The 12,992-nt window shown below is 37.3% G+C and overlaps 5 protein-coding genes across 5 annotated transcripts; 1 reads left to right on the top strand and 4 right to left on the bottom strand.

Annotated features, from left to right (window-relative positions):
- Positions 1-478: 478 nt before the first annotated feature.
- On the bottom strand, positions 479-3,217 carry MONOS_18397 (uncharacterized protein; the record flags this gene model as incomplete). Its single annotated transcript, XM_067871413.1, has 9 exons — positions 479-1,069; positions 1,281-1,395; positions 1,638-1,828; positions 1,882-1,995; positions 2,191-2,322; positions 2,475-2,553; positions 2,697-2,858; positions 2,908-2,919; positions 3,204-3,217. 9 exons carry the CDS (start codon positions 3,215-3,217, stop codon positions 479-481), a joined length of 1,410 nt encoding a protein of 469 aa, XP_067718701.1.
- A 2,937-nt stretch (positions 3,218-6,154) lies between these two features.
- Positions 6,155-7,167, top strand: MONOS_18396 (uncharacterized protein; the record flags this gene model as incomplete). Its single annotated transcript, XM_067871412.1, has 2 exons — positions 6,155-6,714; positions 6,855-7,167. 2 exons carry the CDS (start codon positions 6,155-6,157, stop codon positions 7,165-7,167), a joined length of 873 nt encoding a protein of 290 aa, XP_067718700.1.
- A 2,912-nt stretch (positions 7,168-10,079) lies between these two features.
- MONOS_16126c2 (uncharacterized protein) lies at positions 10,080-11,012 on the bottom strand (the record flags this gene model as incomplete). The annotated part of the gene is made up of 1 exon (XM_067869038.1): positions 10,080-11,012. One exon carries the CDS (start codon positions 11,010-11,012, stop codon positions 10,080-10,082), a length of 933 nt encoding a protein of 310 aa, XP_067718699.1.
- A 198-nt stretch (positions 11,013-11,210) lies between these two features.
- Positions 11,211-11,927, bottom strand: MONOS_16127c2 (uncharacterized protein; the record flags this gene model as incomplete). Its single annotated transcript, XM_067869040.1, has 1 exon — positions 11,211-11,927. One exon carries the CDS (start codon positions 11,925-11,927, stop codon positions 11,211-11,213), a length of 717 nt encoding a protein of 238 aa, XP_067718698.1.
- A 503-nt stretch (positions 11,928-12,430) lies between these two features.
- Positions 12,431-12,778, bottom strand: MONOS_16128c2 (uncharacterized protein; the record flags this gene model as incomplete). The annotated part of the gene is made up of 1 exon (XM_067869042.1): positions 12,431-12,778. One exon carries the CDS (start codon positions 12,776-12,778, stop codon positions 12,431-12,433), a length of 348 nt encoding a protein of 115 aa, XP_067718697.1.
- Positions 12,779-12,992: the final 214 nt, after the last annotated feature.

Here is a 12,992-nt window from a genome sequence, read left to right as displayed (position 1 = left end):
AACCCTAACCCCTAACCTAACCCTAACCCTAACCCTAACCCTAACCTAACCCTAACTCCTAACCTAACCCTAACTCCTAACCCTAACCCTAACCCTAACCCTAACCCTAACCTAACCCTAACCCTAACCCTAACCTAACCCTAACCTAACTTAACCTAACCCTAACCCTAACCCTGAACCCTAACCCTAACCCTAACCCTAACCTAACCTAATCCTAACCCTAACCCTAACCCTAACCCTAACCCTAACCCTAACCCTAACCCTAACTCAACCTAACCTAACCCTAACCCTAACCCTAACCTAACCCTAACCCTAACCCTAACCCTAACCCTAACTCCTAACCCTAACCCTAACCCTAACCCTAACCTAACCCTAACCCTAACCCTAACCCTAACCTAACCCTAACCCTAACCCCTAACCCTAACCCTAACCCTAACCCTAACCCTAACCCTAACCTAACCCTAACCCTAACCCTAACCTAACCTAACCCTAACCCTAACCCTAACCCTAACCCTAACCCTAACCCTAACCCTAACCCTAACCCTAACCTAACCCTAACCCTAACCCTAACCCTAACCCTAACCCTAACCCTAACCCTAACCCTAACCCTAACCCTAACCCTAACCCTAACCCTAACCCTAACCCTAACCCTAACCCTAACCCTAACCCTAACCCTAACCCTAACCCTAACCCTAACCCTAACCCTAACCCTAACCCTAACCCTAACCCTAACCCTAACCCTAACCCTAACCCTAACCCTAACCCTAACCCTAACCCTAACCCTAACCCTAACCCTAACCCTAACCCTAACCCTAACCCTAACCCTAACCCTAACCCTAACCCTAACCCTAACCCTAACCCTAACCCTAACCCTAACCCTAACCCTAACCCTAACCCTAACCCTAACCCTAACCCTAACCCTAACCCTAACCCTAACCCTAACCCTAACCCTAACCCTAACCCTAACCCTAACCCTAACCCTAACCCTAACCCTAACCCTAACCCTAACCCTAACCCTAACCCTAACCCTAACCCTAACCCTAACCCTAACCCTAACCCTAACCCTAACCTAACCCTAACCCTAACCCTAACCCTAACCCTAACCCTAACCCTAACCCTAACCCTAACCCTAACCCTAACCTAACCCTAACCCTAACCCTAACCCTAACCCTAACCCTAACCCTAACCCTAACCCTAACCCTAACCTAACCCTAACCCTAACCCTAACCCTAACCCTAACCTAACCCTAACCCTAACCCTAACCCTAACCCTAACCTAACCCTAACCCTAACCCTAACCCTAACCCTAACCCTAACCCTAACCCTAACCCTAACCCTAACCCTAACCCTAACCCTAACCCTAACCCTAACCCTAACCCTAACCCTAACCCTAACCCTAACCCTAACCCTAACCTAACCCTAACCTAACCTAACCCTAACCTAGTAACCCTAACCCTAACCTAACCTAACCCTAACCCTAACCCTAACCCTAACCCTAACCCTAACCCTAACCCCTAACCCTAACCCTAACCCTAACCCTAACCCTAACCCTAACCCTAACCTAACCCTAACCCTAACCCTAACCCTAACCCTAACCCTAACCCTAACCCTAACCCTAACCCTAACCCTAACCCTAACCCTAACCTAACCCTAACCCTAACCCTAACCCTAACCCTAACCCTAACCCTAACCCTAACCCTAACCCTAACCCTAACCCTAACCCTAACCCTAACCCTAACCCTAACCCTAACCCTAACCCTAACCCTAACCCTAACCCTAACCCTAACCCTAACCCTAACCCTAACCCTAACCCTAACCCTAACCCTAACCTAACCCTAACCCTAACCCTAACCCTAACCCTAACCCTAACCCTAACCCTAACCCTAACCCTAACCCTAACCCTAACCCTAACCCTAACCCTAACCCTAACCCTAACCCTAACCCTAACCCTAACCCTAACCCTAACCCTAACCCTAACCCTAACCCTAACCCTAACCTAACCCTAACCCTAACCCTAACCCTAACCCTAACCCCTAACCCTAACCCTAACCCTAACCCTAACCCTAACCCTAACCCTAACCCTAACCTAACCCTAACCCTAACCCTAACCCTAACCCTAACCCTAACCCTAACCCTAACCCTAACCCTAACCCTAACCCTAACCCTAACCTAACCCTAACCCTAACCTAACCCTAACCCTAACCCTAACCCTAACCCTAACCCTAACCCTAACCCTAACCCTAACCCTAACCCTAACCCTAACCCTAACCCTAACCCTAACCCTAACCCTAACCCTAACCCTAACCCTAACCCTAACCCTAACCTAACCCTAACCCTAACCCTAACCTAACCCTAACCCTAACCCTAACCCTAACCCTAACCCTAACCCTAACCCTAACCCTAACCCTAACCCTAACCCTAACCCTAACCCTAACCCTAACCTAACCCTAACCCTAACCCTAACCCTAACCTAACCCTAACCCTAACCCTAACCCTAACCCTAACCCTAACCCTAACCCTAACCCTAACCCTAACCCTAACCCTAACCCTAACCCTAACCCTAACCTAACCCTAACCTAACCCTAACCCTAACCTAACCCTAACCTAACCCTAACCCTAACCCTAACCCTAACCTAACCCTAACCCTAACCCTAACCCTAACCCTAACCCTAACCCTAACCCTAACCCTAACCTAACCTAACCCTAACCCTAACCCTAACCCTAACCCTAACCCTAACCCTAACCCTAACCCTAACCCTAACCCTAACCCTAACCCTAACCCTAACCCTAACCCTAACCCTAACCCTAACCCTAACCCTAACCCTAACCCTAACCCTAACCCTAACCCTAACCCTAACCCTAACCCTAACCCTAACCCTAACCCTAACCTAACCTAACCTAACCTAACCCTAACCCTAACCTAAATTAACAGTTTAAAATAGAATTAAAATGAAAAATAAAACAAACCCACCACAGTGCGCACTTGCCAGCACCGTCTTATACCAGAAATCAAGAGGAATATGCTAAGCGGAAGGAGATAGCTCAACGTATCTCCTTTGCTTTTGGTGCATATTAAGGGGAGATCACACAATTTTTCCAAAAAAAATCAGAAAATTTTGTTTGAAATTTTTGATAAAAATTAATGTATAACATTTTTATAAATAATTGATAATTAACAAACATGAATATGTTAAAAAGTCATACTGTACATGTTGCATAATTTTTTTTGAATTATGATTGGGGCTCCACAAAATGAATATATATATTTATCAAATAACAATTAAATATTTAAGTTAAATGAATTATTTTCAAACGATTTATCATATTGATAAAAGTTATAAATTTGTTGTCATCAAAATTCAGTAATTGATGACCCCCTTAAAATATGAATTTTCATATTCTCCGAATCCAAACTTGTAATTAAAAAACAATAAACATATCAATTGTCTATCTTCTATTAAGTTGAAATCATGTTTCAAAAAATTTTAATAAATGTTTTTAAATGACAATAAAATAAAAAAAATTTTCATATTGGAATCATTTTTTTTCATCATTGATAATCTTTCAAATTCTCAACGAATACGAAACTGTTTTACACAAATTTCATGTATGTTATAATTCAAGTGTGTATATATGGAAATCACACTTGTTCAATAACCACTCGTTTTTATGCCTTTCTGCAGATATAGTGAAATTTTTTAGACCCAAAATGCTGAAAACTGGAAAATGAACTGTTTATGGTTTCATTGAAAAAAATTTTTTTCCCATACATGTAAATTTTATTTGAGGAAAATAACACACACACATGATACAACATTCTTTATATTAATTATTAACATTTATATCTCTCAAAATAAGATGCGTTGTGAATGTGAAAAACAATGAAAACTTTAAGACAATAAAAATACCAAATAAAAAGGTAATGTTACACATCAAAAACTTGCGATGTGTAAGAAGGTGATAAAGCCAAAACAGCTTATGAGTGAATGAAATAAAAAATATCAAGAGTGAACATTAATCAAATTAATTTGATTCTTTGAACTCACTATGAGAAGCTTTGAATTTTTCATATTTTGTGAGAGCCCTTTTTTTGTTGGGATTTTTCTGTTTTTTAAGAATGTTTCTGATTCTATCTCTACAGCAGTTGTCTGATCTCCCTTCAAGTGCTTGACTAGCTTCCTTGAAAGAAGATCCATTTGTGATTAGTTGCAACGGCATAGGTGTATTTAAAGCACATTCCCAATCCTTGGATATTCTTTAAAACATTGTGATAAATAAAAAGTATATTTAATTATAAAACATTTGTATGGACTGGAATTTTGAAATTCTTTTTGATCCTTGAGAAAAAACAATATTTACAAATCACCCATAAACACTGGTATTTTTCTTATAAAAATGATAAAATAAGATAATTTTAAAATAATAAGCAGCTGTGAGGTCATTTATTATTATATACTCTTATTTTATTTATGATTTTTCAAAAAATAAAACATTTAAAAAAATTAATTAAAAAATTTAAATATTTTGATCAATCCCACAATTATATTTTTAATGTCCAAAAAATTAGAATTTTCTTTCTTTCATCAAGAATTGAACCCTCGTTTGCGAACATACAACAAATCATATATATAAATACAGTTTTAATGTGTGTGATGTATAATTATCAATATATCATTCAAATCTTTATCAATTTTGTTTATGATTTTTAAGATGAAAATTTTTGTGCAGTTTGAGGATGATAATATTACGCAATGATGATCATGAATAAAGAAGCTTTGTTGATGCCATGAAAGTGTGAATTTCATATAAATTAACTTATTTAAAGAATGTTTTAACGATTTTCATTATTTTTTTATTTATTTTTTTACTGAATCAATGTTGAATGTTAAATGCAAGAAGATATTTACAGAAGCAACAACTACTGCACAAATATGAAAGATGGAATGCGTTTTGCAGCAAATGAAAGAGGGTTTCTTGATTTCGCATTTGTGGGGATGAAATTCAATGCAAACACAGCAAAAGTGGGAAACGATATTTTCATTGAATGTTACAACATCACATGCAATATTAACATGTGCAGAGTCAAAATTCCTTGAGTTCATCATATAAACATTTTCATCTAATTTAATACATATTTGATGTTAAAATATCAAAGCATATTATTCAACATACATTGAGAACAACATCCGGTGGAAGTTACATGTTGCAAGGGGGCAGTTTTATAGGGCCAGCATTTGTCAAATTACTATTGGTGATAGCTTTCTCTGATTTATATGAGAGCAACAACTTTTCTAATATTGTGAACACTGGAAGCGATGAAGGAGGCGTTGCAAAAGTGATATTGAAAGGGAATGAAGATTTTGTTATCAAATCAACAAATGTATCATCGTGTTCACTTTCATCAGGCAAAGGAAAAGGTGGATTCTTGTATTTGGATTGTCAAAATTGTTTGATTGAGAAGCCATTTCTTTTGGAAGGTGTTTCGTTTGCAAACAACAATGCAGCTATTGGAAAGAATGTGTTCATTAAGGGAAAGGATTTTAATTATTCTGTGACAAATACTTCGTTCAAGTTTGATTATTCATCAATGACAAATGACAAAACTCTGTTTGTTGGAAGTGATGATTTTCATTCAAACAAAGATTTATTCATATTCATCGTACCACACTGCTCAATTGTGATATTTATCTCATCAAGTGGATTTGAAGTGGAGCATTGTGGAAAAATATTCAAAAGTTATTAATGCGAAGGAAGAAAATATGAAGATACAAACGCAACGAAAACTCTTTTTGTGAAACAACATAGTGAATCAGAGAAGAAAAAGAATAAAGAATTGAATTTTTGGGAAGTAAAATTTGTTAAATACCAAATTTGAAAAAGAAGAAAGCGAGGAAGGAAGTGGATCTTTGGTAGTTTATGCGTGGGTTAGGAGAGTGAAAGGCAGAGAAACACAAATGGATAGTGTAATTATGAGAGTAATCATGTTTTATGCAGGAGGGGTTCTGAGGGAAAAGAAATGAGTGATTGTTGGAGAGAAACGATCAAAGATAGAGATAAGTTGGAGAAGGATTGACAGATGAGAGAAGGAATTCTGGAGCGCTGTTGATGAGAAGCGAGGGAATAGATGCAAAGTGGGAAACGATTCGATATTTTCAATGTGTATAAGTGAATATGTGAATGGAGGGGCATTGAAGTGTGAGGTTGCAGAAGGCGGGGTGGTTGTTGTTGAGAACAGCACATTTGAAGGATGCTCTGCAATGGGGAGTGAAGAGAAAGGAGGAGAGATGTTAATGAGTGTTGTTGGGGAGAGCGAGGCAGATTGCTTTGCTGTGAAAGGTTGTGTGTTCGAATGGAGCAGTGTAGGTGAAGGGAAAGATGTGTATGTGATGTGTGAGGATTTTAAGGAAACAATCCTTCCGAAATGGTTTGAGATAGAGCTTGTGGATGAAGAAAGAATGAGCAAAGTGGATATGCGAGGGAGGGACAATGGAAGATTTGCAAGGGAGAGTGTTGATTTGCTTCTGTTTCTGGTGAAGTTCAGCGGAGATGAGGTGCATGTGTCGGAAGGGAGCGGGATGGATGTTCTGGGGTGTGGGAAAGAGGAGATTGCATGTGGCACGCTTTGGTGTGGGATTGGGCATCTGAAGGAAGAGAGTGAGCAAGAAGAGCAGAAGGTTGTGGTGAGCGACAGATGTGTGGTGAGTGACTGCTTTGTGTTTGGGTGAGGAACAATGATATGTCGGCCTGAGGCAGAAGAAGCAAAGCAGGCGAAGATGCATGTTGAATGGGAGCTGAAGAGCGATGGATGTGAAGCTGTGATGTGGAGTGGTGAGTGCCTGGGTGTGAGGATGATAGTGATAAGTCTTCCACAGGTGTTTGGAACTGGGCAAAGCATGTTCTGGGATCAGAAAGCTGGGTGGTGAATGTGTCGAATGTGGGGTTTGAGTGGAGAGAGAGCGGGGTTGTTGGATACAGGATTGTGAGCACGCTGAAGTGGATGCTGAATGTGCAGAACTGTTCTGTCAGTGGAGCATCGTTTGAGAATGTGCCATTTTCTGTGCATTCGAGTGTGGTTGTGGAGAGCTTGGAGACGGATGGTATCACAAGTGAGAGGAACAGAGAAGGGGGAGTAATGGAGATTGAGCTGAGTGGAGAAAAGAAAACTTAGTTGAGAAGTGCAAGTGCTAATGGATGATGTTGATCTGTGAATGAAAAAATAAAATGAATGTGTATGTGTGTGGAAGTTTGAGAAATTAAAACAGTTTCAGGAGAGGAATATCAAAGAACAATGTTTAAAGGAGAACTGATTTGAGTTGTGTTTGTGAAAGGAACAGTGCATGGAAGTTGTGGAATATCTATCTGGGTTGTTTGAGGAAGTGTGTGGAGTTGGAGAGTGATGTGGATACAGGCAAAAAGGATCGGAAAAGAAAAAGGAAGAGTGAAGTTTGTGGAGGATGATAATAAGGTTAAACAAAAAACAGTAAATAGTAAGATAATGTTTGTTTTGGAAAGAATTTGATCCTCCAATTCTTTTCTGTAATAACAGCTTTTCTTTATGTTTGATAATGAGAAAATTGTGGTTGAGTGATTGTATTCAATCTGATCGTTATTGTAATATAGATATTCAAATAGAATGAATGAATTTCAGTTCAATAAATACAATTCCAACAATTAGTTAAGAATCTTTTCTCATGTCTTGAAAGTGCAAGCAACAAAAAAAGAATCATCATTTGTTTCTTGAATAAGTTTATTTCGAAATTATAAAAATGTGATGTGAAATAAAGTGTAGTGATGAATTTGTCTACAAATTAATAGGAGATTGCTCCGTTCCTATGTCTTTTGATTTGATGAAGCTTCTGAGTATTGGCTTATTTTCAATTTCATGTTTCTTTTCTTTTTCTTTTTTCTCCATCTCCTCAATTTTTGTTTCCTTTTTTTCACAAAACATTTTTGATTCAAGAATCAAAGTTTCAATCTGTTGATTCTCAATAAATTTCACAAATCTACCATTTTTTGATCTGTTTCTAATATTTCTTTTTTTTCTTACAGTCTTTGTTTCTAAATCTGAGATAGTTTCTTCTTTCTCTTCTTTCTCTTCTTTCTCTTCTTTCTCTTCTTTCTCTTCTTTCTCTTCTTTCTCTTCTTTCTCTTCTTTCTCTTCTTTCTCTTCTTTCTCTTCTTTCTCTTCTTTCTCTTCTTTCTCTTCTTTTTCTTCTTTCTCTTCTTTCTCTTCTTTCTCTTCTTCATCTTCAATTTTTTCTTCTTTTGAAATTCTCTGTTTTATATGTTTCAATCAATTTCTTTGATAATCTTTTTTTTTCAATACTTCATCCAGCTCACTTTCATCAGCCATTTCATAGTTTCTTCTTTTTTTCATTTCCTGTTTTTTCAAATAGTAAGATGATAATTTGAATTTTCTTTCTTTATTCAAAACGCTTATCATATTTGAAGCACTTTCGTCGTAGGCACGTAAAAAAACATCCAAACTTCTCTTGTCAATTTTTGATAATTCTTTCATGAATGAGATTGGAGTGAGTCGATTATTATATCTAAATTGAAACTCGTAAACATATTCCTTAGTTTTCATATATGTTCTCCCTCGTTTTGGAATATGATTTTTCAAATGAGACCAGATACCTTCAATTGTCTGTGTGTAAACCTTTGGATTTTCTGGTTTAACAAAATTAAGAGTATGATTAACGCTGTCTATTGTAAAACCATTTTCACTGATGCAATTGTAAGCTGACCATTTATCAGACATGATCGTTGCTGATCTTTCAATGTTTTTTTTAACGAAATATAAAATTGTGTCTGCTTTTCTATCAGGAAGAAATTCAACAATTAGTTTTTGAGGCTTTCCTTTTTCCTTTCTCTCAATGACTCCCCACAACCATTGCTGTTCTCTGCATCTCCCAACTCCATTTTTTCTTTTGTGAATCAAAGTTTCATCTATTTCAACTATGCGATTGTCTCCGACTTTTTCCATTTTGCTCGTTTCAAAAAAGCAGCATATTCTTCTCATCTTTTCATTAAATTTCACAACAGTTTTGTTTGTAACATTCAGCTCGAAAGAAACTTCCTTTATTGAATGCTTGTACCAAAAATGATATAATAGAGATGCAATTTTCAAAGGTGATAAGCGAAATTCCATGAATATCGAATCATAACTCCAACTGTAAATTCTTCCACATTTTGAACATCTGTATGCATAGTAATCAATTTCTTTTTTGTACAGTTTCAGCTCCATCGTTCTGTCGCATTTCCAACATTTCCTATTTCTTTTTATCAATCCGTATTTAGATAGCAATTCAACTGCAAGATGATTTTTGTTGTTTGATTGAATTATAAACTCGTTGAAAGTTAATTCTCTTTCCAATAAGTCGTTCTCACTCATGTATTTGATATAATTGTTCTGCAGATGATCAAAATTTTAAAAATTTTGATATTTATAATGGAAAATTTAAAAAAAAAAAACACACATTTGGAATTTGATTTTTAACTTCTTTTTGACATAAAAAACATATATTTTTTTGAATAATTTGCATAATTTTTTCATAATCAATATACAAAAAAAACTCAAATAAATAATCAAAAACAAATATAATCACAGCTTTGTTTTTCCTTATTAAAATAATGAATGCATAATTTCAAAGCGTTAATTCTGTGTGATAATTTCGTTCATTTATTAAAAAGTTTGAATTTGTTTTCTGTTTCGTTTTGTTTCAATTGTTTACTCATCACTGCATTCTCATTTTTTCCAAACATATAAATATACATTAGAATCATATTTTCTTTTGTTTCGCATTATCATTCAGGTCTTTCTCCTAAAGAATTGTTTGGAAAGAACTTTTTCATCTCTCCATTTTTCCATCCGCACTCGATGCATATGAAAATACTCGAGTAATGCATTCTCGCTTTAAGTCTCTGTGATAACTATTATCGCGAATCATCATCAAAAGAATTGTGTCCGATTGAATGCTCTTGAATAACACCAGATTCACATCCATCATCATGTCACTCACTTCCTCATTCGGTGTGTAGTTTCCACATCTTTCTCAACTTCACCACCACACTCTCTCCTCACACAATCATGCTTTCAGCCATAATTTTCACTTCAAACTCCCCAAACGGGATCTCCAATGTCAGGCACTCCCACAGCATCATCCCTATCGAAAACACCACCGTCTTCTTCGTCGCATGTTTCTTTTTCCCATTCAGCAGTTCTGGTGCCTTCCACCTCAAACACTCTTTTTTGAGAATTCCCTCATCCTCAAAGGCAGATGAGGGAAGGGAGTCACTTTCATCATCATCATCACTTGCAGATGTCACAACAGTCGATGAAGAGATGGATGATGAGTCTGAACTATCATCTGACAATAAGTCCGAATACATCACGATGCAGATGACCATGTGTTCTGAGAACAGCACGATGTGTGGGCTGAAATTGGCAAGAGAAGATAATCCATTTTCGATTTCATGATATGAATGGAGTGCCCCATTCGCCACCCAGAACAGGATCTGAGCAGCTGTTATTTCTCTCTCCTTCAAACTCCCAATCGCCATCTCCTTCTTCTCATTCCTCCCATGTAACATCATGAACAGTGAATCCCTCAGATCCACAATCAGCTTCTCATGGGGAGACGAACAGGCCATCGCATCCACAAGATTCGACATTGATGAGGTGGTTGGGCACAGACTTTCCGATCGAACAAATGTCGTGTCTGTATCTGAAGTATCTGTGGATGAAATGGATGGTGATGGTGTTCGTTTTCTCGTTTCATCCTCGATCTCTTTCTCATCAACCTTTTCCAATGCCCATTCTGGGATCTTGTCTGAGTCTCTGCCCAGGATGTATTCAGTCGATCCACTCTCACTCAACAAATGTTCCGATGACTCCGAATGTCCCAAGCTTTTCTCATACACTCTCTTCTTTGCCTTCTCTTCCTTCTTCTTCTCTGCCTCTCTCTCAGCTCTCCTCCACTGCTCTTCTGGAGATGGTTCCATCGTCATCATCTCGATCAGTTTCGGATCTTTTCTGATGTTATCGTTCACAATCTCTCTCAGATCTTTGTTCTCTTTCTTTGCTTTTCTCCATCGAACAGCCAGAACAATTGACACAACAAAAACAATCAGCAGAATTACAACAAGCACAATCACAATCAACAACCAATAAGATTTCCCTTCTTTTCCTCCTTCAACAATTCTCTCCTCTCATTTTGGTTCGGTTTCACTTGCATTCTTCAGAATGAATGAATGTGTTGATGAAGGAAATTCAATATTCCCAAACAAAACAGAAACGCTTACCTCCATTTCATTTCCACAACTGCTGATGAGATCCTTTGCAACGCTTCCTTCGACTTCTCTTTCCGACAAGAATCCATTTGAATCAAAATCATGTTTTTCAATCTCTTTCTCTTCTCCCTTTCTCTTCACAACTGAGAATGACAGATTGCATGGAATAAGAAGCAATCCTTTGAATGTCAGCTTCATTCTGTTTGTCTCTTCTTTTGCTTCCACACTCTCCAGAACAGGAATGAAGAATGATGAATCCCATTCTGAAACAATCCCTTCAAAACTGCACCCTTCATTCAACATCCACAATGACGAATTATCCTTCACTCCATCTCCTCCTTTCAAACTCATCACATTCAATGTTCCAGAATCAGAACAAATGATGTTTCTTCTCAGTGATGAATATCCCTCAATTGATGGACTATTGTTTTCAAATCTTCCATCATTAACAGCCAGCTCCCCTCCATTCATTGTTATTCCACCATCCGGTGAATTTGATAATGTTGAAACTTTCATCATTACAGAACTCTTCACAACATCCACAACAGATCCAGACCATTGGCACATCTCTTCTTCCACATTCAAATATTGTTCATTTCTTTCCTTTACGCTTCCATCAAAAATGCAACTGTCCATTTTCACATGAAAACAATTCTCCAATTTCATCAATTTCCCTTTTGTAATCTTTGAACCAACTCCACTCATTGTGCAATTTGTCAACTGTATCGTCTTTTTCGGAGACAGGCAAGATATCAATGATTCTTCATTCCCTTCATCTGTTATGTTTTCTGTGTTAAAATTCTTAATTGTTAATTGACCACATCCAATGATTTTAATAACCGAATGAGAAACTATTGAATTGAATATCTCAAACAAATAAATCACTGAAGGAAGAGAAGATGAAAGATGCAATGACGATTCATGAAAAATGATATTTGATATCTTGCATTCCATAAGTTGTAATTCTCCTTTTTCCATTTTTATAATGTGAAATGGAATATTTGCAAAAGCTTCATTTCCATCTTCCATCAGTTGCTTTGAGCCAAATGAGCAATTCACAATTTCAAGAATTCCTCCATCTGGTGAGATCAGCGATTCATGTAAAGAAATGAAATTCGAATCAAACACAAAATTCACTCTCACCAATGACACTGTTCAGTTGTTGTCATCAATGCTTCTCTTGTTTTTCCAATGTTCGATTTCACTTCAACTTCACACAAATCTCTGCTCTTCGAGCTCAAACTCATTTCCTTCAGACTTATCTCTTCACCAATTACGCTCTCTTCCACAACAAGAATTTGACTAATAAGTTCTGAAGTCAAATGCATTAGTCCATGCTCAATCGAATAACATGGAAGTGTGTTGGTTCCACACTGTTTTTCGTTTGATCCATTCACGCTGCTCACAATAATCGTATCGCTCTGGTGAATAGTTACAAATCCAATCAGATCTGTATCTTTTATGATAATCACATTCATCTCTTCCATATATTGCGTTATTACGAGTGAAATATCGCTCTCGAAGATCTAACTGAAATTGCGTTTCATTGATCTGCGATGTGATGTTGATTTATTCAATGTAAATATCGTTTCACACTTTTTCTGTGTTTGAATTGAACTTCATTCACACAAATCCAGTTCGAATTTCCTCTTTCATTTGCTGCAAAACACATTCCATCTTTCATATTTGTGCAGTAGTTGT

This window comes from Monocercomonoides exilis (genome assembly GCF_001643675.1).
Source record: "Monocercomonoides exilis strain PA203 chromosome Unknown scaffold76-106655, whole genome shotgun sequence".
NCBI classification, from domain to species: domain Eukaryota; phylum Preaxostyla; order Oxymonadida; family Polymastigidae; genus Monocercomonoides; species Monocercomonoides exilis.
Note: the sequence above shows the minus strand (reverse complement) of the source record. Positions and strands in the feature narration are given on the sequence as shown.